The 26,475-nt window shown below is 41.7% G+C and overlaps 2 protein-coding genes across 5 annotated transcripts in view; one reads left to right on the top strand and one right to left on the bottom strand.

Annotated features, from left to right (window-relative positions):
• The window catches only part of IDUA (alpha-L-iduronidase), a 353,735-nt gene that overhangs the window by 123,450 nt on the left and 203,810 nt on the right, over nt 1-26,475 (top strand). The gene's annotated exons all lie outside the window — the stretch shown is intronic.
• SLC26A1 (solute carrier family 26 member 1) overlaps nt 1-26,475 on the bottom strand; it is an 80,975-nt gene that overhangs the window by 29,997 nt on the left and 24,503 nt on the right. For both annotated transcript variants that reach the window (XM_033916606.1, XM_033916615.1), the window contains one exon: nt 2,049-2,691. In XM_033916606.1, the coding sequence (XP_033772497.1) occupies nt 2,049-2,669 (621 nt within the window). In that variant the 5' untranslated portion in view covers nt 2,670-2,691. The remainder of the gene's footprint in view (nt 1-2,048; nt 2,692-26,475) is intronic.

The raw sequence follows: 26,475 nt of genomic DNA, 5'->3' as shown, positions 1-26,475 counted from the left end.
GCGAAATGGAGATTTCCCCGTCGGGTCAACTGGCTGCATGTAGGAGCACTGATCATGAGTGCCTTGGAGAGAGCCTGGACTCCATTGGCAGTTAAAACAATGTTAGTGACTGTTGTGCTGAGGTGCTATTCTAAGTCAAAGGGAGACACAAGCCTAAGTCAACCCTTAATACCCTGGAATATTGGTAAACTTTTACCCCGATCCTCAGCGGCACCACTTGGAGCTCAAAACAATCTCATTGCTCCAAGCTTTACGTGTCAAATCGTCACTGGATCGTTTATGTTATAGATTTTTACTTTTTTTCTTTTTTACTTTTTTACTATTGTGTACTTTGAAAATATTCACATTTTAAAGATAATTTTTAAACATGTCACTTAGCTTAATTCTGTGGTCTTTGGCAGGGGGTTAACACCGACATGTTTCGCATTCAAGCTTTATCAAGGAACCCCTCAATATAAATGCCGCCAAACTCTGACCACTACATCAAGAGCAAGAGTGGTCAGAGTTTGGCGGCATTTATATTGAGGGGGTTCCTTGATAAAGCTTGAATGCGAAACATGTCGGTGTTAACCCCCTGCCAAAGATCACAGAATTAAGCTAAGTGACATGCTTAAAAATTATCTTTAAAATGTGAATATTTTCAAAGTACACAATAGTAAAAAAGTAAAAAAGTAAAAATCTATAACATAAACGATCCAATGACGATTTGACACGTAAAGCTTGGAGCAATGAGATTGTTTTGAGCTCCAAGTGGTGCCGCTGAGGATCGGGGTAAAAGTTTACCAATATTCCAGGGTATTAAGGGTTGACTTAGGCTTGTGTCTCCCTTTGACTTGGGTTATATTGACTAGTTAACCTTGGTGTAAAGTGAAAGTAGTGCTATTATACAATTGAGGTGCTATTCTAGCCACATGATCACTGTTTGAATTTTTCCTGGTGTGCTGATTTACATGGTTGGTCTCTACGGGCTGCTACAGTGCCTCTTTTTCACCATTGTTTATATTTCACATGTGCAAGTGGTTATTTATGTGGGGGTTTTTGCCATATGAAGCAGAACTGAGGCTTTTTCTCTACTTCTTTTTCTTTTTCCATTTGTGACTGAGTGAATGAAGTGTATGTATGTGTTGGTAAGACCTTGCAGTATCTTAGAGTCCCCTGTTCCATATAGGGTACTGATTGAGTATTGGGTGATTTTACATGCCCTTTTCCTGAAGTGAGTGTGTAGTAATACAATCTTCCCCACCCGGACCCTGCACTCGTGTATTGGCATTGCGAAGCTGTCGCTTTTTCAACTTATTGGCCAAAAGTCTACCTGCTTAATTATTTGTCTCAAAATATTCCTGCCTTAGCCATTGGAGCTTAATACTGATTGCTTCCAGGTCCAACGCTTGAAGGTCAAGCTTGAGTTGCTGTAACTTTACTTCTTTCTCAGAGGGGGGGGGGTGGTAACCTCCTACCCTTACAGTCCCATTCTAGTCTACAGTATATATCTGATCTCCTATAGCCCCAATCTTAAACATATGCGCCCTCCTGTGAGTATGCATTACCAAAGGACTTTCTTGGGGTGCTCGTTGCACACAGCAATGAGTTCTACATTGTTCTTCAATGTTACTGATTTGCCTATGTGCCTGTTTATCGCGTCTTAATATTTTGCAGAGAAAACCAGTTCAAGAATTACTTATGTTGCTGGGGATCTTCCCCCGTATCCTCTTGCCATAGATTTGTCCAGGTATGTTGCTTGGCTTTGGGACTTAACTGGATATGTTTGCTAACTCTCAGGCTAAGGGGATGGAGCATGTGCTCAGAAAAGTTTGTGGTTTTCTGCAACTCCCGGATTGCAGGTTGGGATTGAACACCTAGCGTATGGAATCCTTAAGGGACTAACAGAAAGATTATTGAAGGTATAAACCTAATCTTCCACTAACCAGCACTTTGAAATTGGCATCCAGAGAGCTTGAAGTTCTACCAACTGCTGGTAAAAGTATAAGTTCTTCTGCATATTGACCTGATAAAAGGTTAAATTTTATACAAAAGTTATATAAGCTTACCTGATAAACTCCAGCAAGAAAAGTTAAAGCTGTAGCAACACTGATTGCATAGCATTCTTTCCCGCATTTCATGCTCATCACATCAGTACTAATGTTGAAAGTTGTTATATTAGATTCACCATTGATCCATTCTCTTGTGCTACTTATTGTTTGTTGAGTATCATCATTCAGGTCAAACCCTGCCAGTTGTAACTCTCGATCCACAACCTGGCCCACCATTAAACTTAATAAACTGAAAATGCCAACTGATACGTGCCGAGAGGTACCCAGGATGAAGTAAATTAAATTTGCAAAGAAAGATGTATAAAGACTATAAATTGGTTTGAGGCCTGCAAGTAGTGAGTAAGCTATTGCTTGGGGTATTAAAATAATTCCAATAATAAGACCAGACATAACATCACCCCAAATGTATTCTTTGCAATTATATTTTGGAAGCCAATGTATAACAGGAAAGAAGTCTATGAATGTATTTTTCAGTTTCTTTGTGGTACAAAAACAATTCTTTTTTAGTTTAGATTTGACAATGTCCTGCAGATTTCTCTTGGTGTGAACTTTTCTTTCCATTAGTATTTGACAAGATGGATGTTTATGAAGTTGGGCAACTTCTGTTTGTCTCTCCATGTTTATTGCATTCAATTATTTCCTAGAATTATAAAACAAATAAGAAAAAAGTTAGTGTCATAGTATTTATATTCTTTTTTATATGTAAATAAAACCCCAGAGCCTTATATTTTTAACTTTTTCTTTTGGGCATGCAGCAGTATTTATGGTTTTGCAATTCAAAAGCACTTATATGGTCAGAGATGGCACCAGCTACAGAAATAAGCACAAAAGCATTGCCTCTGCTGGGTCAGACCAGAGGTCCATCATGCCCAGCAGTCCGCTCACTCGGCAGCCCATCAGGTCCAGGACCTATATAGTAATCCTTTATCTATACCCTTCAATCCCCTTTTCCTTCACGAAATTATCTAATCCTTTCTTGAAACCCAATACCGTACTCTGTCCTATTTTTTTTATTAAGCCACATATATAGACAATTTTGGCTGTTTAAATTGCTAAAGGGTGAAAGATACCAGTTTTGAAAAGGGCATGGGTATTCCAGGGCTAGCCAAAAATTTATCTATGTAAACAATGATATTTAGCCACTAATGGGATAATGTGGTATTACACAGATAATAGGTATACAGTTAAATGGACATATCCATTTAATTTTATTAATTAATTTTCAATGACACCACTTACATGGATAGCACTGCTGAAAATCCATCTGAAGTTAGACCAAAAAGATATCTGTTTAACTTTATGAGGTTGTCTGTGACTGGAAATTTGACTTCCAGAATCCTAATGGGTGTGACCATGAATGAAGGAACCCTTTTACAAAGTTTGCTAAAAAAAAGTGACCTGCACTATTATTAGTGCATGGGTTTCCCACATACTGGGGTCACTTGTAGTACGGTTGTATACTGGCCGCATTTTCCATTTGTGCATTAATGGCCATGCACTAATCTTCCCATTAGCGCATGAGCCTTTAACTGCCCCTATTTTGTGACCCATATTCTATAAATGGTGCCCTACCAGTACACATAAGTGGAAAAAGCCATTTAAACACGATTAAAATCGTAAAAAAAAAATGTAAGCGCCTACTGGCACCTTCATCACAGCTTCAGAAGCGCTTTATGATGCCTAACACCACTGATCATCCAAGCCACTAAATCGTCCATCTTTATACCACATTTCCATCCAACTTTCCTTCCAAGTCCAAAACGCCTAGAACAAGCCCTGTTGGACGTGGGATGGGTCTGCAAAGTGATGGACTGCACACCCAGACATGCCACCTAAATAATGGGGTACCTTATAGGGCACTGCTGTGAACTTCACAAAAAGGGTGCCATGGCTTCTCCTCACTACAGCTCCCTTATAGGTGATGGTGAGCCCCTCAAACCACCTCCAGAATCCCCTAGACCCACTTATCTACCACCCCAATAGCCCTTATGGCTGCAGGAGCCACTTATATGCCAGTACAAAAGGGTTTTGGGGGTGTATAGGGCAGTGCACATGTTTAAGTATCAATGCAGTGATTACAGGGGCTTATGGTCATGGGTCCTCCTCTCTATGGGTCCTTAACCCACCCCCAAGATGACTTAAGCTGCCTCTGGGCTGGACGTCTAGGCTTTCCTATGCCAGGCGGCCAGGTGATGATGGTCTGGAGGCTGAAATTTAAAGTTGTGAATAAAATTTTTATGGGGTGGGGGGAGTTGGTGATCACTGGGGTAGTGCGTGGGGGTCTATGTTATGTGTTTGCAGTGCTTATCTGGTGAGTTTTTGTGACTTAGACCATATTTTACATGGTCTAAGTCACAACATCCAAGTTCCGTCGATCCTGGACTGTATAACTTTTGGTTATACATGCTGAACGACTAAGTCTAAGCTAGCCCACATCCCGCCCTCGACACGCTTCCCAAAACGCCCCATTTAGCTTTGGACGTTGAGCGGCACTATGAAGGCCTAGGTTGTTTAGAAATACGTCCAAAACCCGTTTTTATTTTCGGCATTTGGACGTTTTTGAGAAATGTTCATCCAAGTGACTTAGGCTGGTTTTTGGACGTTTTTCTCTTTCGATTATAAGCCCCTTAACCAACCCTATTTTGGGACGCAGCTAAGGCGGTGTTGCGTGGAGATATTATTGCCTATGTCGCGACCAGAACCCGTCGAATCGCTTATCGCATCATACATCTTGAACGGCAATTAGTGACACTAAAACAAGATTTGCTGCAAGATCCCTCCGAGGCCAACGGTGAGGCATATAGGGCGGTGTTAGTGGCACTTAATTCCTTAATCCATGAACGTACTAAGAAACTCTTATTTTACCGTAAATTTCAATTTTACAAACATGGTAACAAGGCCGGGAAATTGCTTGCATCCATAACAAGAAGCTGGAGGGGATCTAGATATATCCCCATGATACGGGAGAGTTCTGGGAATTTTTTAACCTCCCCTGGAGATATTTCAGCAGGCTTTCAGAAATATTTTGAGGCCTTTTACGCATCTCCTGGCCCATACGCGGGACCTGACGTACATGACTATCTTACAGACGCAGGATTACCTCGTCTGACAGCTACTCAGATATCCAGGTTAGATCGCCCATTACATGTACTTGAGGTAACCCAGGCCATACAAAAATTGAGATCTTGCACAGCACCAGGACCAGATGGCTATTCACCCGAGTTTTATAAGATTTTGTCCCCTGCTATAAGCACTTCCCTGTTGGATTATTACCTATCCATTCAGGAAAGTGGGGCTTTCCCCCGACACTGTAATGAAGCCCTGATTACGTTGATCCCGAAACCATCTAAACCGCCTGATGAATTCGAATCCTATCGGCCAATCTCATTATTGAATGTTGACGTTAAAATACTGGCTCGAATTTTGGCTGATAGGTTAGCCCATATCCTGCCCTCAATCATTGTGCCTGAACAAGTGGGCTTTGTTAGGAATAGACAATCTACGATTAACGTTCGCCGGATACTCTTAGCTTACTCCCGCGCACAACAAGAACAACGTCCGGGCTTGCTAGTTGGACTTGATGCGGCTAAGGCCTTCGATAAAGTTCATTGGCATTACTTGTTTCAAGTCTTACAACACATAGGGATCCCTGCGAGCTTCATGTCCTCCGTGCAAGCTCTGTATGCTGACCCGTCGGCCTCGGTGCTGGTTAATGGAGTGCGATCTCACCCGTTTAAAATAGGTAGGGGGACCAGACAAGGTTGCCCCCTATCTCCGTTACTGTTTTTACTATACTTAGACCCATTGCTATGCACCCTACAAAGAGATGATGTTCTCATAGGTCTATCGGAGGGTGAGTCACAACTACAGGTGCTAGCCTTTGCAGATGATCTCTTACTCGCACTGGGTGACCCCCATAGCTCTTTACCACGGGCATTGGAAATATTGGATGAATTCCACATTTATTCGGGCCTAGAATTAAATAGGCAGAAATCTTTAGCACTTCCTACACTATTAGAAGTACAACAGACTTGGCCAGGTGCTTTCCCTCTGCAGTGGGCTCATTCTTCTTTGACATACTTGGGAGTGATTATTCCCAGGAATTTAAATAACTTATACACTGCTAATGTGCTACCCTTGCTTCGTCGAACCTCTAGCACCTTGCATGGCTGGCGGAAACTTCCTCTTTCTCTGTCCGGCCGCATAGCCCTCTACAACATGATGATACTGCCACAATGGCTATACATGCTACAAATGTTGCCGGTTATGTTAACTACACAACATATTGCTCTCCACAGGTCACACTTGTCTAAGTTTTTGTGGCAGGGTAAACGAGCGAGGATTGCCTTGGCCAAACTCATGCTGCCGCAAACACAAGGGGGGTTAGGATTGCTATGTATAGCCAGATTTAATCTTGCATGTCAACTGCGTCATATTCATGATTGGTTTTGCAATACCATAGATTTCTCATTGCCTGTGATTGAATGTTTTTCTTTTCAGCCATACCATTTTAGCTACCTTCTTCATGCTCCCAGGTTGCCGGACTTACCACAGTTGCAGTCCCACCCGCTGTTGCCAGCACTGCGTAAAGCCTGGCAATCGTTATGCAAGATCTTACAGATTTCTTCATGCACTACACCATATCTTCCTATAGCTGGCAATGGGGACTTCTTACCTGGCTTGGATTCCACAGTGTTTCGACGTTGGTCTCGTGCAGGCCTTACCTATGTGTTCCAGACAATACAAACTTCTGGCTCTCCAATCTCCTTTGAAGACATGCAAGCGAAATTTCATCTACTGTCCACGGACTGGTTTGCATACCGACAACTCCAACACTATCTACGTGCTTTACCCCTGGCGGGGCTACAAGAGGACGTTCAGGACAACTTCCAGGAGGCGCTCTCCCTTACAGCTCAAGAGTCCATACCACTTCGTTTCTATCATAAGTGGCTACAGGAACGAGCAGGTGACTTGGACTTCGCTTGCTTGGCTCAAAAGTGGACAGCTAACCTCCAATTACCCATTTCGGCCAACGTGATCCGAAAGGGCTTGCGTGTTGGTAGGACCACGACTGTATCCGCAGTAGAACGGGATCGAAATTACAAGTTCCTTTTACGAGCTTTCTACACGCCAAAGAGGACACACATGATGGGGCTTGGTGCGAGCCACAGTTGCGGAAAATGTGCTTTTCCTATGGCATCGTTTGGACACATGTTCTGGTCCTGCCCTAGGATATCTTCCTTTTGGATACAAGTGGTGACTTGGGTGGCGCGCCTTTGGAGGTGTTCTTGGCGGCTACACCCCAGTTTTATCTTTACTATGCAGATTCGATTTCACCTGCCAAAACCAGGCTGTGCAGCCTTCCTCCGTAAAACAGTGTTGCTGGGACGGAAATGTATCTTACTACAGTGGATATCGTCTCAACCCCCAACCATCTCACAATGGAGAGCATTGATGTTACAACAAATGTTATTAGAACGCAGAGAGATTGTGGATATGTCGACCAAACCTGGACGTCTGTTCTACTCCTGTTGGTACCCCTTTAGCGTAACTTTTACTCTTTATGTTCAACACCAAATTTGGAATATTTGAATTATTGATTTGCATTTTCCTTTACTTTGACAATTACCGCTGCTGCCGGGGTGGGGGGGAGGGTGGGGAGGGTGGGGGGTTTGGAGGGTGGGGATTGGATTTCTGTTATATTCTGAAAAGCGCTTTGTTATGAACCTTGTTATCCTTGTGTTATTTAATAAAAATGATTAACTATAAAAGAGCCATTAAAGTAGAATATTCCCATTTATCAACCAATTTTGACTCCAAAACCTTAATTTTTTGTTCCAAATTAGAAAATTGTCTTTTAATTTGCTTCCTAACATAGGCTGAATATTAAATAATTTGTCCTTTCATGGTTGCCTTAAAAGCATCCCATAAGGTTTCCATGGAACATAAGAACATAAGAACTGCCATCTCCAGATCAGACCTTCGGTCCATCAAGTCCGGCGATCCGCACACGCGGAGGCATAATTTTAGTCACCCATATCCCTCTATGCCTCTCGTAAGGAGAGGTGCATATAGTTTGCTTTTAAATCCTAGAACGGTGGAAATACATTCTGAAGTATTAATTTGGAAATACTTATTCATTTTTAATTGAAATTCTTCTAGAAAGTTTGGATCTGCAATTAATGTATTATCGAATCTCCATATAGGTCTACTATTATCCTGTTCCGCAATTTTAAATGCAACCCCCAACCCCCATGATCAGATAAAATGATTGGATCTATGGAGGCTTGTGTTACCTGCTAAACTAATTGATTCGAAATGAAAATGTAATCCATTCTTGAAAAAGATTTGTGAACACGGGAACAAAAAGAAAATTTCCGCTCATCAAAATGAAGCATTCGCCATATATCTTTCAAATCACAAGACTGTGTAGTTTTCTAATCCTAATGATTTCATAATTTTACTAGGTTTTTTATCCATCAATGGATCAATAACAGCGTTAAAATCCCCCGCCACCACTAAATTAGTAGCAGCCAGTGGTAGAATCCTCTGTTGCAAAGCCTTGAAAAATTCACTTTGATTCGAATTAGGGGCATATACATTAAATAGCGCCAGCGTATAATTTCCCATGCTCATATCCACATGTAATCATCTTCCTAAAGGACCTGCAGCACTCAATTTAAACATAGCTGTACATTTCTTATTCACCAGAATAGCTACACCAGCCTTCTTTCCCACAGCAGGGGCAAGAAAACAATGTTTTACCCAACCCCCTTCTAATTTCTTGGATTCTATGGCTGACAAATGCGTTTCTTGGATATAATAAATATCTACATTCTTTTGTTTTAAAAAAGAAAGGGTTTTTGTTCTTTTAACGGGATCATTGAGGCCATTAAAATTTAATGAGAATATTTTAAACTCCATTATGAAATTTTCCTCTAGGACATATGAACCATATCAAATGTTTCAAATTATTATAATTTTCCTGTAAATACTCCTCTTCTCCAATTTAAAACCTGGAACATAATACCTGACCCCCCAACCACCCCCTCCCAAATCCCCTTCCCTCCTTTGATCCCTTGAACAATATACTTCTAAGACCCCCCAAAACCCACCCTTTTCCCTCCCATATATCCACCTTCCTTATCCTATGATTACTTGAAGACATATATTTAGACTGGCAGCCATAACCCTCCCCCAGGCACCCTATTTAATACTTCCCTCTATATTATTACAATTATTCAATTCATATGAATTAAAAAGTTTTATAAATAGAAATTAAATATATAATTACATTTGAAAAAATGAATAAATAATTAATGAATATTACAACAGAATACAATTCATTCCCTATTTATATGGAATCAATACAGAAATAAAACAAATTAATATGACCCTTGACTACTCTTTAACTTCCTCCTATACATTACTAAAAATCTATGACAATGAATACATATAAGGTCTGTGAGAGTCAAAATAATTATCATATGATCTGATTAATTTTTTTAAAAAATTTTTAAAATGAATATATTCCTGTCCTAAAAACCTCATTAATAACCCCCTTAATACGAATATCATCAATCAATCTTATAAGACCAAAGCACTTCATAAATATTTTGGTGACATCTATGCATAAAAAATGAATAATTAAATGGTACAATGTATTAGGAAAAAAATATCAAGTTTCACCTTTCTAAATATTCATAACAGTATTGAAGTTATATAAATTCATGGACTTAACTAATTTATTCTCCGTCTCCTTTTACCAACCAAATTAGTTAAATATTTACCCCTAAACTATATTAAATATCCAGTACTGCTAACATTATGTTTTTTCACTTATAAACTCTTACAGACTTAGCTTCCACAAAAATTAATCTCAGAAGGGTCGAACATTACTCAGCTATTGTTTCATTTAGTTGGTCTTTCTTGAAAAGTTTAAGTACAGCTCTGTTCAAAACACTCTTCCCCTCCGATGAAAGGCATGTTGGAAAGAATTTGATGAGCCACGGTCTACATACTTTCCTTATTGTCATCCAGCTTCCAGGCATACTCGACGTGGATATTCTGAAGATTTAGCTAGAGCAGTGACTCCCCAAGCTTGTGGTGTCAGGGCTGTACTGGGATTGCTGCTGGTACACTGGTTGGGTTGGAGCTAGTTCCTGGTAAGTGACATCTGGTCTTGCAAGTTCAGAACTGCCTCTTCCAAAGCCTCCTGTAATGGCATGGCCTAGTGTTTAACCTACAGCTGAGCCTACTGCTACTCCAGCTGCTATTGTGGCCATCTGTGCCATCAGGCCAGATTGTCTTGGTGCTGTACCAGCAGGAGCCACTGCAGATCAGAGGGAGGGAATTATTTTCTAAATCGGGCGGCAGGACCAGAAGCCCATAATCACCCCACCAACCTTCTATCTCCGTTCCCTGTTCTCTCTCTCCTGTTGATCAAGCACGGTATCCAGCCGATACTCAGGAGGGAGAGCCCGAAAAGGATAAAAAGAAGCGCCCAGCCACTCCACTGACCAATCATTGCAAGACCAAGGTGGTGAATGAAAGGAATCTCAGAGCGCACCCACAACCATAGCCCCATCTTCGATACTCAAAATCATGTCACACTCACAAATTCAATATACCTGCCATCATTAGCCTCCTGCAGCATCATGAATCCAATCCCGAAGTTCCTATGGTAAAGCGGCATCTTCTCCCTCTGCCCTCACTCATCAGAACGCACTTCTTGTTCTGATAGTCAGCTGCTTCTGGTATGCATGCTCCTTCTGGATGCTTGCCATCTTGCTGAGCAACCAAACCGCATCAGTGAAATCTCAGGCTCCATACCAGAACGAAGACATTCAAACTTTCATGGGCCGCTTCTGTTTCTCCTCCTCTCTCCCTCTTCACCACTCATTTCCTCTGATATCAGGTGAATATTTGAATATATTAATGTAGCAGTTTTACCTTCTAATCAAATGTAGAATCCTCTTCTGTTTCAAATAAAATCTACTCAGATAGTTCCATTACAGTTAAACAGTTTCAGTGTCCATTTTCTATTATAAATTAAAGACAAAATCCAAAATATTAAAATACTTATGTACTTCACCAAAATTTCCAAGATCTAGGTAAAATATATATATAAGCAGGAAAGAATAAAATAAAACCATAGTTTCTATCAGTATGATTCATCTTTAGTTCATTAGTGTTTCTTGAGATGACAAAAATTCTTTCAATTTTTCTGGATCCTCAAACTGGTAAAACTTGTCCCTGAATGTAACTCTCATCAAAGCAGGGTAATAAAGCCCATACTTTGCCCCAAGCTCTTTTAGTGGTTGTCTCAATTGAAGAAATTTCTTGCACAGCTGCACTGTCTCTTTGGCAAAGTCTGGGACAAAAATTAATTTTGAATCTTTATAAGACAAATTTTTTGTTTCCTTTGCCACTTTTAAAATCTCTAGTACCTGCTGAAAGTGCAGCAAACGTAATATTACTGGCCTGGGTTTTTCTTGATTTTGAAACCTCTTCCCTGGGATCCTGTGTGCTCTTTCTATTTCAAACGGTATTGTAAACTTGCTAGGAAGTATTTTCGGTAACATTTCTTCTAGAAAGGATATTATATTTCTCCCTTCTGTCCCTTCCTTTAACCCAATGATCCTTATGTTCTTCCTTTTAGATCTGTTCTCAAAATCTGTCATTTTCTTTACCATTTCTTTTAGGATCTTCTTTATAATCCTGCTATACTTGTTCAACTTTTTCCACTCTAGTTTCAGTCTTATCCATTCTGTTATTCACCAAGTCCAACTTAATATTCATAATAGTCATCTCTTTCTTCGTCTCAATCAAAGTTAAGCTGATGTTTCTCAGTTCTTCCATTACCTCAATCACATCTAAAGCATCCATTGGCAGAGGGGACCCACTAGGATTCTGTGGATCTTCTTTTAATCTTTTTGTCTTTCCAGCAGACTTTGTAGAGTTTTCCTGTAACTTCTGTTTGCTAGAAGCCATTCATATAGGATTTTTCAGATGAATAGACGAAAAATTATTAAATCCAGTAAATACATAGTAACATAGTAACATAGTAGATGACGGCAGATAAAGACCCGAATGGTCCATCCAGTCTGCCCAACCTGATTCAATTTAAAATTTTTTTTTTTTTTTTTTTCTTCTTAGCTATTTCTGGGCGAGAATCCAAAGCTTTACCCGGTACTGTGCTTGGGTTCCAACTGCCGAAATCTCTGTTAAGACTTACTCCAGCCCATCTACACCCTCCCAGCCATTGAAGCCCTCCCCTGCCCATCCTCCTCCAAACGGCCATACACAGACACAGACCGTACAAGTCTGCCCAGTAACTGGCCTAGTTCAATCTTTAATATTATTTTCTGATTCTAAATCTTCTGTGTTCATCCCACGCTTCTTTGAACTCAGTCACAGTTTTACTCTCCACCACCTCTCTCGGGAGCGCATTCCAGTCATCCACCACCCTCTCCGTAAAGTAGAATTTCCTAACATTGCCCCTGAATCTACCACCCCTCAACCTCAAATTATGTCCTCTGGTTTTACCATTTTCCTTTCTCTGGAAAAGATTTTGTTCTACGTTAATACCCTTTAAGTATTTGAACGTCTGAATCATATCTCCCCTGTCTCTCCTTTCCTCTAGGGTATACATATTCAGGGCTTCCAGTCTCTCCTCATATGTCTTCTGGTGCAAGCCTCCTATCATTTTCGTCGCCCTCCTCTGGACCGCCTCAAGTCTTCTTACGTCTTTCGCCAGATACGGTCTCCAAAACTGAACACAATACTCCAAGTGGGGCCTCACCAATGACCTGTACAGGGGCATCAACACCTTCTTTCTTCTACTGACTACGCCTCTCTTTATACAGCCCAGAATCCTTCTGGCAGCAGCCACTGCCTTGTCACACTGTTTTTTCGCCTTTAGATCTTCGGACACTATCACCCCAAGGTCCTTCTCCCCGTCCGTGCATATCAGCTTCTCTCCTCCCAGCATATACGGTTCCTTCCTATTATTAATCCCCAAATGCATTACTCTGCATTTCTTTGCATTGAATTTTAGTTGCCAGGCATTAGACCATTCCTCTAACTTTTGCAGATCCTTTTTCATATTTTCCACTCCCTCTTCGGTGTCTACTCTGTTACAAATCTTGGTATCATCTGCAAAAAGGCACACTTTTCCTTCTAACCCTTCAGCAATGTCACTTACATACATATTGAACAGGATTGGCCCCAGCACCGAACCCTGAGGGACTCCACTAGTCACCTTTCCTTCCTTCGAGCGACTTCCATTAACCACCACCCTCTGGCGTCTGTCCGACAGCCAGTTTCTGACCCAGTTCACCACTTTGGGTCCTAACTTCAGCCCTTCAAGTTTGTTCAACAGCCTCCTATGAGGAACTGTATCAAAGGCTTTGCTGAAATCCAAATAAATTACATCTAGCATATGTCCTCGATCCAGCTCTCTGGTCACCCAATCAAAAAATTCAATCAGGTTCGTTTGGCACGATTTACCTTTTGTAAAGCCATGTTGCCTCGGATCCTGTAACCCATTAGATTCAAGGAAATACACTATCCTTTCTTTCAGCAACACTTCCATTATTTTTCCAACAACTGAAGTGAGGCTCACCGGCCTGTAGTTTCCTGCTTCATCCCTGTGACCACTTTTATGAATAGGGACCACATCCGCTCTCCTCCAATCCCCAGGAATCACTCCCGTCTCCAGAGATTTGTTGAACAAGTCTTTAATAGGACTCGCCAGAACCTCTCTGAGTTCCCTTAGTATCCTGGGATGGATCCCGTCTGGTCCCATCGCTTTGTCCACCTTCAGTTTTTCAAGTTGCTCATAAACACCCTCCTCCGTGAACGGCGCAGAATCTACTCCATTTTCTCGTGTAACTTTGCCGGACAATCTCGGTCCTTCTCCAGGATTTTCTTCTGTGAACACAGAACAGAAGTATTTGTTTAGCACATTTGCTTTCTCCTCATCACTCTCCACATATTTGTTCCCAGCATCTTTTAGCCTAGCAATTCCATTTTTTATCTTCCTCCTTTCACTAATATATCTGAAAAAATTTTTATCTCCCTTTTTTACATTTTTAGCCATTTGTTCTTCCGCCTGTGCCTTCGCCAAACGTATCTCTCTCTTGGCTTCTTTCAGTTTCACCCTGTAGTCTTTTCTGCTCTCCTCTTCTTGGGTTTTTTTATATTTCATGAACGCCAACTCTTTCGCCTTTATTTTCTCAGCCACTAGGTTGGAGAACCATATCGGCTTCCTTTTTCTTTTGTTTTTATTGATTTTCTTCACATAAAGGTCCATAGCCATTTTTATCACTCCTTTCAGCTTAGACCACTGTCTTTCCACTTCTCTTATGTCCTCCCATCCTAACAGCTCTTTCTTCAGGTACTTTCCCATTGCATTAAAGTCCGTACGTTTGAAATCTAGGACTTTAAGTATCGTGCGGCCGCTCTCCACTTTAGCCGTTATATCAAACCAAACCGTTTGATGATCGCTACTACCCAGGTGAGCACCCACTCGAACATTAGAGATACTCTCTCCATTTGTGAGGACCAGATCCAATATCGCTTTTTCCCTTGTGGGTTCCGTCACCATTTGTCTGAGCAGAGCCTCTTGAAAGGCATCCACAATCTCCCTACTTCTTTCCGATTCCGCAGACGGAACATTCCAGTCCGCATCCGGCAGGTTGAAATCTCCCAACAGCAGAACCTCCTCTTTCCTTCCAAACTTTTGGATATCCACAATCAGATCCTTATCAATTTGCTGCGATTGAGTCGGAGGTCTGTAGACTACACCCACGTAGATAGAAGTTCCATCTTCTCTTTTCAGAGCAATCCATATCGCTTCTTCCTCTCCCCAGGTCCCTTGCATTTCGGTCGCTTGGATATTGATCTTTACATAGAGAGCTACTCCTCCACCTTTATGACCATCTCTGTCCTTCCTAAAAAGATTATATCCCGGTATGTTTGCATCCCATCCATGTGATTCACTGAACCATGTCTCTGTGATAGCAACAATATCTAGATCTGCCTCTAATATCAGGGCTTGCAGATCATGAACTTTGTTGCTTAGACTGCGAGCATTTGTGGTCATCGCTTTCCAGCTATTTTTCAGCAATAATCTCCTTTTTCGTATGGATTTTTGTGTCGTTTCACTTTCCGTTGCAATACTAAGAAATGAGTTGCTGATATTGCTTATGTTGCAGCCTTTACTACTATCACATCTTTTCTTTTGCCGGGGGTGGTCTCTATAATTGTCCTTCGTACATACACCACCCCCACCTTCTAGTTTAAATGCCTGGAAAAATATTGTCTAAATTTCTCTGCAAGGTTTCTTTTTCCTGCTGTAGTAATATGTAGCCCATCAGTGCAATATAGCTTCTTGTCCTTCCATGTATTTCCCCATCCTCCTATGTACCTGAAGCCTTCTTGATGACACCAGGCTCTGAGCCATCTATTAAAGTCCTCTGTGTTTTTCATTCTTTGCTCTCCTTTTCCATATGCAGGCAGTATTTCAGAAAAAGCTAAAGTCTTTACAAAAGGTTTCACGCCCTCACCAAGCTCCCGAAAAGCTTTCTGTGCTGCAAGTGTGGAGTTGTTGGCCAGGTCATTTGTTCCCAGATGGATAACAACATCAGTGTTAAAATCCTTAGTTTCTTCCTTAATTATAGTCAGTATTTGCCTGGAACTCCTGGTAGCTGAGGATCCTGGAAGACATTTCACTATTTTGGACTCCTCGCCCTGTGTTCCAAGGTTAATGCCTCTGATGATGGAATCCCCCAACAGTAATAGTTTTCTGTTTTTGGCTTTTTTATTTGTACTTAGGGTGCTCTTGTTCTCTTGAGTTTCCTTCATTGGTTCCAGTCCCACCTCCCTTCTGTTTTCCTGAGTATCGCAGTGCACTAGTGGAGCGAAGGAATTCTGTAGAGGTAATATTAGTGAAGGTGGATGTTTCTGTGTTACATGTCGCAGTCTTCCTGAGCCTACTGTGACCCATTTATTCCTGGGCTGTTTTATTCTTTGAGGTAGAGGTGGTAAGTTGGTATGATTTTGTGGAGTGATGGAAGCTGCTTTAATTGTATTCAATTCCTGTTTAAGTTTGCAGAGCTCCTCCTTAATACTGGCAAGTTGAAGACAGATGGGGCAAGCCTTAAGCCTCCAAATAGTATGTCTTGGAATTAAAGCACCACAGTGATTGCATAGAATAAAGGTCATCTTGATTGGTTGTGAAGTCCTGATTATATGGGTCTCTATATATGAATAGTGGTCCCTGGGGTTGGTGGGACTATAAGTAAGACTACTAGTAAGGCAGAAATATAGGCTCTATACCACCTAAAACACAGTATTTTAAACAAAACTGCAGGAAGAAGAAATAAGATTTAACAGAGGAAAGAGAAGGATTTTTTTGTGCTTTTTTATATTTTTTTTTTTAGTAAGAAACAGGGAGGAGAAGAGAAATTAAGCAGATATAATGCTGAAAACCAGTGAAAATGATGCCCAGAGGAGGGAACACAACAGATAACCAGCCATTAACCACGTCTCCAAGTTCCGGAATCTTTTTGGGTTATTTGGAAAAATGTTAGGGGTCTCTTTTTTTCCCGGACACCATATCTATATGATATTTTCAAATGTATAGGGGCCGCTGAAAAGTTCTCAGCCCAACTAAGAAGCCATGTGAAGCCATGAAACTAACAAGTTATTCTACACTTTTTATTTCATATCATTGAAATGAAAAGTGTCATGAAAAGTATGGAATAACTTGTAAGCTTGACATCAAAACATCACTATGCATCAATAAACTTAGTTATCCTATTCAATCTACTATGAAGGTATTGGCTGTAACACTGGACCAGAGCCTAACCATGAAAGGCCAAGTGGACTCCTTAATCAGAAAGGGTTTTTTCACTTTCTGGAAGCTTCGGTTCATTAGAGCATATTTTGATATGTCATCATTTAGAATTCTGGTACAATCCCTCGTACTGAGTCAACTTGATTACTGTAATATCACCTATTTGGCAATTTCCCAGAAGAATATACGGTGATTACAACTGGTGCAAAATGCAGCGTCAAACTAATTTTCAGGTTGAAGAAGTTCAATCATGTAACACCTTCCTACCGACTACTGCATTGGCTGCCGATGGAGGCACGAGTGAAGTTTAAGTTTGGTTGTTTTTGCTTTAAGGTACTATTCGGTTTAGTCCCTAAATATATAACTGACCTTTTCTCGTTCTCAGCCAACAAACATAAAAGAAGCTCACACTTGAACTTTGTTTCCCCTCTGATTAGAGGATGTAAATTTAAAAGACATCATCAACATCTTTTCTCACATGAGGCAGCATTATGGGGTAAAGATCTGGAACAATTGCTTACACCTACTACTTATGGGGAAATTTAGGAAACGCCTAAAACATATCTGTTCCTGAAATATTTAGGCAACTGACCCGCACAATCTTATTCCACAATAACTGATCCCTAGAGCTGTTAATCACTAGCTTTTAACTTTGTTAATTCCACTCAATTTGTAGCATCTTTTAATCATTATAAATCGCATAGAACTTCATGGTCCTGTGGTATATAAACTGTTATTATTATTATTATCATTCTTTTCTTGGTTGGGCTGAGAACTTTTCAGCAGCCCCTTGTATGCTGGCTGTTTTATTCCTGCCTGGCTGCCTTCACAAATAACTGGTGCAAAGTTCAGAAGTGCACTTGCTTGCTATCTTCAAAAGGAAGCTACATAGCTAGATTCTTTTTGAAAATTGGCTTCAACCTGTATTATGCCTAAAAGGTCCTGCATAAATTGCAAATGATGTCAAATACATAAAATCACTTCCTAAATCAGCTGAGCTATGGAAAGCAGTGCTGCTCCTTCTTAAAACTATTATATTTTATATATTATGGTAGCACTTTAATCTTTTTTTTGTTTGTTTTATCAATTACTATTGTAAACCATTTTGATGAACGAGTTGTTCCCAAAAGACAATTAAGCAAGTTTTTATAAATAAAGTAAAAATAAATGAATAGTTTCTTAATTCCTTCCATACACCTCTTCAATAATTATGTAACAAAAAAATATTAATCTTAGTATGAAATATATGCTATATTAATACACATTATTTAATTACATCTCCAGCAACCACTTCTTGATATAAAGAAATAGATGAAAACATTTTAAAAATAATTATTCTAAATCTTTACTTCACCTTATATTAACAGTATGCGAGGGGCCACTGAAAAGTTCTTAGCCCAACCAAGAAGAGAATGATGTGGAGCCATGAAACTTACAAGTTATTCCACATTTTTCTTGACACTTAATTTTGGTGATATGAAGTGTTGGGCTGAGAACTTTTCAGCGGCCTCTCTTATATTAAAATGTTCAGGAAAAATAAAATACAGTATATAAATGGGTCCTTTTACTAAAGCGACGGCTTGGGCTGGCACGGTAATTGACTGGGCATCAGAGCATTTGCCATTTGGCACTTGGCAGCATGGCTTTATAAAAGGGGGAAGTTAATTAAAAAGATCCTTTAGGGCTCCTTAAGCATTCACCACAGGCTGGCAAGGTAAATGCTCCAACACTCATTCAATTCCTATGAGCGTCAAAGCATTTACCTCACTTGCCCACAGTAAAACGCTCTACTGCTGCTTGATAAAAGGAGCCCTTAATGCTATTATTTCTATTAGCAAAATTTAAGTGAAAAATTGTTCTTACCTTTTTCTTGTTCTGCCATGGAAGTGACGCCTTATAGCCAAAAAATGCACATGCCCCCTCAGATGAACATAAAACTGTTTCTGCCAACTACATATAGGAAGTCAGTCTATAATCAAGGGGTTTGTTTAAATACTCTCAAAAAGGTCTTACAGTTTGAAACTTTCCTTTCAGACAGTGAGGCTGTTGATGGAAAGATGTTTGGATACTTGGAAAGTATAAAGTAGCTTAAGACTCGCTACTGTTATTAATTGTTTCCCTTATAATATGCACAGTGTAGTTTACCCAAAATAATCCTAGGTATTTGTTCTGAATTTTTGTTATGAAAATAAAAATTACACAATTCTTATTGACTTCACAATGAATATTTGTGGCTTCTAGAGGACAAGTAATGGAAAAAAAAAAAAATCCCAGAAGCTGTTGTAAAATACGATTGAGGCTAATTTTGTAACAGGTTGCTTATGTAACCAGACAGGAGACTATTTCAAGCCTGTTATATTAAAACACATAGGGGTCCTTTTACTAAAGTGTCACGATAGGAGGAAGCTTGTAAATGAACTGATGCACACGCTAGAAGTGCTTAAATCTTTGAGTCTATCTCGCCCATACGTTGAGAAATTACATACTCCATTGGTTCCCTGAGGCAGGAACGAAACGTGTCACGTCGGAACCTGCAAGCTATAAGATAAGTTTGCTGTTCTGATTTACAGTATAACTTTTCTAAGAGTGACAAGTGTAGCTTCCGAGCACAAACAGAAATATCTTAAATAGTTTCACAATTGACAACAAGTTTTTGAACATGCGATGATTGGGCGGTGAGGTGGTAGTGTTGGGGTTTTTCCCCTGTTATCACCTCCATTTCTCTGAGCATTTAATTCATTAACAGTTGTTCACAGTTGAAACCATGCTATTCTGAGTATTTGTGAGTGATTACTTTATTGCATTCTGGGTACTCTTTTAATCACTCAACTCTCAGCAGTTTAGAGAGTCCTTTTGCCCTATTTTTGTCCAGTTGATTGAGTGTAAATAAAATAGGCATACTGAAAAATATTCATGTAAGGGTCCATATTCAAAGTGATTTAACCAACCAGAACAACTCCTGTTCATCACCAGTGGCACTTAACTGGTTAGTTCCAGTGAAAAAATGTCCAGTCAGCACCTAACTCAAAGCTGGCTATTTTGGGGGTGTTCATAAGAACATAAGAATTGCCGCTGCTGGGTCAGACCAGTGGTCCATCATGCCCAGCAGTCTGCTCACGCGGTGGCCCTCTGGTCAAAGACCAGCACTTGGCCAGTTAAATGGTGATATTCAACATTTAACTGGCCAAGGTAACCACATCAATAGGACCATATACAATTCAGTCCTATAGCCACCATAGCTGGTTAAGTGTTAAATATTGCACTTTACCAGTTATGGTTTAGCTGGCTACGAAAACCGAAGGAGTACGGACATAGTTTGGCATTGAATTCCTGGTAATAATGCCAGTAGCAGTCAGCCAAATGCTCAGTTCTGTCAGCTGAATATTGACACTGTAAGTGTTCTTGGGCATAGTTTGAGTAGAGCACATACAATACTGTAGTATTTTGACTGATATTCAGCACTATTTAACCAGCCAGAAACAGCGCTGACTGGTTAAATAGCACTTAACCAGTTAAATATATAGAAACATAGAGTATGACGGCAGAAAAGGGCCGACGGCCCAACAAGTCTGCTCACTCAAGAACCCTCCCTCCTCCCTCCCTCCTTCGGGAATCCATCTTTTAAGCATTCCTCTGGAGCAACCCCACTTGTCTGTCCCATCGTCCCTTGAAGTCGAGCTTGGTTCTGGCCTCGACTACCTGACGTGGAAGACTATTCCATCGATCAATTACCCTTTCGGTGAAGAAATACTTCCTGGTGTCCCCATGAAATCTTCCCCCCCCTCCCCCCTGAGTTTTAGCGGATGCCCTCTTGTCGCCGAGGGACCCGTAAGACAAAATATTTTTTCCTCCACATCAATACGGCCCGTGATGTATTTGAATGTTTCTATCATGTCCCCCCTTTCCCTGCGCTCTTCGAGAGAATATAAGTGCAGCCTGCTCAAACGTTCTTCATATGGGAGATTTTTTAGTCCTGAGACCATCCTAGTGGCTATTCCCTGAATCGACTCCATTCTCTTCACATCCTTTTGATAATGTGGCCTCCAAAACTGAACACACTACTCTAGGTGAGTACTGTGTTCAGCATGAGATAACTGGTTATCTCTGTTGAATATTCCTGATTAGTGGCTAAAAGTTAATCAACTACATTGTATGATGACCAGCAATTTTCAGCAATGGCCAGCAAGGTTTGGCAGCTAAGGCTCAGATGTACTAAAGCCAGCAATCATTGCTAAACCTGTTTTAACGATGATCGCATTTGCCGACCCGATGCAGAAAACGGCTCACCGCCTAGTTATCTGCACAATCACTCATTCCCTGCAAATAAGCTAATTAATATTAAAATGCTATATAAACTAATAGAGCGATTGATGCTCTAACATGGCTTCCCGTTGTACTAAAAAAAGTGATCGCTTTTAACGATCCCAAAAAAGTGACTGGTCAAGACCCGTCGCTTAACTGACTAACTTTTTATTTTATTTTTTAATGGAAATAGATTCTGTGCATGCTACACATGCACAATATCTGCCCCATTAGAAAAAAAGAATGAAAGCACCACCCCTCGCTGATGACGACTGTCCCTGATGAACAAGCACCATGAACTGCCCCTCCCCCCTGTGCCAGCAATAATGGCAGGAGGAATGCCCACTCCCTCCTGCCATGTTGACTATACCCTCCCACATGGCAGCAAAATTTCAGGAGGGATGCCCACTCCCTCCTGCCACCGAAGGTCCATGCCCATGCCAGGCACCCCCCAAATATCCCCTACCCTCCCCTTTCACCACCTGAAAAAAGGCAGGAGGAATGCCCACTCACAGCGATCATTGGATGGCAGAGACGGGGATTACTACAAACATCTGTGTGAATCATTTGCATGCAAACCTTTTAGTGCATCAATATCTCTTTCTGAATCAGCCAAAAAATCGAATCGGTACAGACCCACATGATCTTATCGATCCTTTTAGTGCATCTAGGCCTAAATCAGGCAATTCAAATAGCAGTTCTATCTATGACTGCTATAAATTTAACCAACCAGTGCTGAAAACATTGACTTAGCTGGTTAAGTTTAAGGGAGCCAAAAATAAACCAGATATTCAATGTTGATCACCAGAAACATCTCAGCATTGAATATCCGCAGTCAGTGCCAACTGTGGGAATTAGCAGTGGTCTGAATATTGACTGGATGGATTATAAAATACATACATACACACACACATGGATGGAAGTTCTATAAAAGTACACCTATTTAAGCAAGAAGAAGGCTCCTATTTGGAGCCTATCTATGAGGGGCAGTAGATGCCTGCCTTCCTATATATAATTCTAGCATTTTAAGCAAATTCACACATATATTTTAGGCATAAGAGCAGCGTGGAGGAGTGGCTTAATGGTTAGAGCAGCTGCCTCAACACCCTGAGTTTACAAGTAGAGAATGACATAGGGACAAATTTGTCCCCATCCCTGCAGGAACTCAATTTCCCTGTCCCATCCCCATAAGTTTTGTCGCTGTCGCTGTTCCTGCCCCATTCCTGTAAGCTCTGCCTTAACTGCACAAGCCTCGAACAGTTATGATTTTAAAGTGTTTGAGGCTTGTGCAGATGAGGACAGAGCTTGCAGGAATGGGGCAGGGACAGGAAAATGAGTTCCCTTAGGGACGGGGCAAAATTTATCCCCATGTCATTCTCTAGTTGCAAGTTCTATTCCCACTATACTCATCTAAAATATGTTAACCACTTTGATTGTGTAATCACACAGAAAAAGAAGACTATCAAGTTTCATCCCCTTTACCAATTAACACCAGTCATAGAGCTTGGGTAAATGCATATAAATTATAATATTTTATAATTTACATGCATAACTATACATCCTGCTCATATTTCACCTATACTCTACCCTTGTGTACACCTAGGGCATGGGTGGGCAACAAGGGTTGCAATCCAGAGAACTGGATAGAGGATATGCACTAGATGTGGTGTATTTAGATTTTAGCAAAGCCTTTGACATTGTTCCACACAGACGTCTAATAAATAAACTGAGTGCCCTCAGGATGGATCCCAAAGTGAAGGTCTGGGTGAAGAACTTGTTGAGTGGAAGGCGACAGAGGGTAGTGATCAATGGAGGAAAGGGATGTTAATAGTGGTGTGCCTCAAGGTTCTGTTCTTGGGCCTATTCTTTTTAACATTTTTATAAACAATATTGCTGAAGGGTTGTTGGGTAAAATTTGCCTCTTTGCGGATGATACCAAAATTTGCAATAGCGTAGACACGCCGGATAGTGTGAATAACATGAAGAAAGACCTGACGAAGCTTGAAAAATAGTCTGAAATTTGGCAGCTAAAATTTAATGCTAAGAAATGCAAGGTCATGCATTTGGGCTACAAAAACCCGAGGGACCAGTACAGTTTAGGGGTGAAGAATTTATGGGGCTCATAATAATAAAAAAAAGTCTAAAAAGTGGCCTAAATGGGTACTTGGATAATCAAAAAGCCTGATCTTCCAAGTACCCATAATCAAAGCTGGTTTTAGATGTATCTAAAACCAGCTTAGGCCTATCCCCTGCCTCTAAACGCACAGAAAAAAGAGGCGTTTTTAGAGGAGGGGAAAGGTCGGGTGGTGGGCTGACCTAGACCTAGACGTGCAGCAGGTATAACCAAAGATTTTGACAGGTTGCCTAGTCGGCATTTATACATTTTAACTTAGACCAAGTCAAAACAGGTATAAGTGCCGAAAAAGGGGCTGCTGAGCTGATGGCGGCTGGCGCGAACAGTTCAGCAGCCCGGCAACCTACCCACCCTCCCACCGCAACCATCATGGCAGGAGAATGCCCAATCTCTCCTGCCGTGGGTTGTGGCAGTTCGGGTAGAGGAGTGATCGCATCGCGGCAGGGGAGATGGCCAATTTCTCTTGCCGCAATACATCACCCCCCACACACACACTATCAGGGCAGGAGGGAGACCAAGCCCTCTTGCCCAGTCGAACCACAACCCCCCCCCCCCCCCGCTGAGTCCGATGGGGCCAGGAGGGAGCCCAAGCCCTCCTGGCCCGGCGACACCCCCTAACCCCCACCCCCACTAAAATATGGGCAGGAGGGATTCTAGGCCCTCCTGCCCTCGACGCAACCCCCCCATGACCAAACCCCCAATCGGCCCCCCTGCCGACCTGTGACCCCTGCGCTGATCCCATGACCCCCCCATCCCCTTCCCCGTACCTTAAAATTGTTGGTCGGTTAGACGTGTGTCAAGCCCGTCCGTCCGACAGGCCAGCCATCTCGGGAATGGCTGGCCTTAGGGCCTGATTGACCCAGGCCCATGTGTCTAAGGCCCTGCCCACAGGAGGGGCCTAAGACAACTGGGACGATTCCGGTTGGCCCAGATGCCTCAAGCCCCACCTGTGGGTGGGGTTTGAGCTGCCTGGGCCAATCAGGCCCTAAGGCCAGCAATTCCCGAGATGTGACCTGTCGGATAGACGGGCTTGGCACCCGTCCATCTGACCAACAATTTTAAGGTATGGGGAAGTGGGGTGGAGTGGGGAGGTTGTGGGGTCAGCGAGGGGGCCGATCAGGGGTCCGGGGGGGGCGGTCATGGGGGGTTGCGTCTTGGGCAGGAGGGCCTGGGATCCCTCCTGCCAGTATTTTAGTGGGGGGTGGGGGTTAGAGGGTGTTGCCAGGCCAGGAGGGCTTTGGCTCCCTCCTGGCCACATCGTACTCAGCGGGAGGGGGTTGCAGTTCGACGGGACAAGAGGGCTTGGTTTCCCTCTTGTCCCGATGTCGGCGGGGAGGTCACAGTTCGATGGGGCAGGAGGGCTTGGGCTCCCTCTTGCCCCGATGTCTGGGGGGGGTTGCGGTTTGACGGGGCAAGAGGGCTTGGGCTCCCTCCTGCCCGGATTGTTGTAGGGGGGGGGGGGGTGGATTCTGTAATCGGTGTTGTTTTTGACAGACACCGGTTACAGAATCCAACTTTTAGGTGAAGGACTGGCTCCTCCTTCGCCTAAAAGCTCTTGTTTTGGACGTTTGGGGCTAAGGCTTTTTTTAGATTGATTATATGGTGTAAGTTTAGACGAAGTGGTGGTCTGGGCGTTTAAACAGCTGAACGTAGAGGCAGGCCAGTATATAAAAAAAACTCCTTTTGGACTTTTTTTTTTTGATAATGGATATTTTCCCTGTTTTTCCTTTCAACATTTAAGGCCTTAGGCGTTTTTTTTTATTATGCCCCTCCACGTGCACAACAGAAGAGCGGGACTTGGGGTGTGATTGTATGTGATGTTAAGGTAGCCAAATAGGTTGAAAAGGTGACGGTGAAAGCTAGAAGGATGCTAGATTGCATAAGGAGAGGTATGGCCAGTAGGAAAAAGGAGGTATTGATGCCCTTGTATAAGACTTTGGTGAGACCTCATTTAGAATATTGAGTACAATACTGGAGGCCATACCTTCAGAAAGATATAAAAAGGATAGAGTCGGTCTAGGGGAAGGCTATTAAAATGGTATGTGGTCTTCTTCATAAGGCGTATGGGGAGAGACTTAAAGATTTCAATCTGTATACTTTGGAGGAAAGGCAGGAGAGAGGAGATATAATAGAGACATTTAAATACCTATGTAATGTAAATGCGCATGAGTCAAGTCTTTTTCATTTGAAAGGAAACTCTGCAATGAGAGGGCATAGGATGAAGTTAAGAGGTGATAGGCTCTGGAGTAATCTAAGGAAATACTTTTTTTATAGAAAGGATGGTAGATGAATGGAGCAATCTCCTAGAAGAGGTGGTGGAGACATAGACTATGCCTGAATTCAAAACGGCCTGGGGTAAGCACATGGGATCTCTCAGAGTGAGAAAGAGATAATGGTTACTGCAGATGGGCAGACTAGATGGGCCATTTGGCCTTTATCTGCCATCATGTTTCCATATTTCTATCTTCAAACTATGCACCAAAATGTATAACTAGAATGTTGGCATTTCTGTGTATATATGCATTTGTGTGTATTTTTGGCACCATTCTTACAAAATTAACCTGCATAGGTCAACGTACAGTCCATTTTTGCAGTTGAGTTAGAACAGTTGTAAATTTATCCTAGAGCATTTATGAATTGTTGGGGATAGTTCTTGGAGCCTATTTCATAAAAAGGCACATAGTGCTTATATTGCCTTTGTAAAAGAGGCATAAAATGGGTTATTTTTATATAATTTTGACACCCTGTGATGAAATTACACATGTCACACAATAAAGCTGTGTCTGTTCTCAGTTAAGAAGCACTGGATTGGAAGAACCACTGCCTCAGCACCCTGAGGTTGTTTATTTAATACTTGTGTCAAACCCAGAGCAAGTCACTTACTCGCTGTTGCCCCAGGTACTGTTGGTAGATTGTGAGCCTGTCAGGACAGATAGAGAAAGTACCTGAATGTAAAAACCTCCTTGATGATCTTGTGAAGGGTGGTATACGAGAGTACCTTAATAAACATAAACAAGCACTAATGCTTTCTAGTGGATGCTCTTGAGTGAACAGGAAAAGAAAAATAGAGTGTGAGGACAGGATAGCAGAATGTATATGGTATAGCATGTGCCTTGGACTTTTTT

This window comes from Geotrypetes seraphini, chromosome 1, assembly GCF_902459505.1.
Source record: "Geotrypetes seraphini chromosome 1, aGeoSer1.1, whole genome shotgun sequence".
NCBI lineage: Eukaryota > Metazoa > Chordata > Amphibia > Gymnophiona > Dermophiidae > Geotrypetes > Geotrypetes seraphini.
The sequence above is the reverse complement of the archived record's forward strand: the minus strand, read 5'-3'. Positions and strand labels throughout refer to the sequence as shown.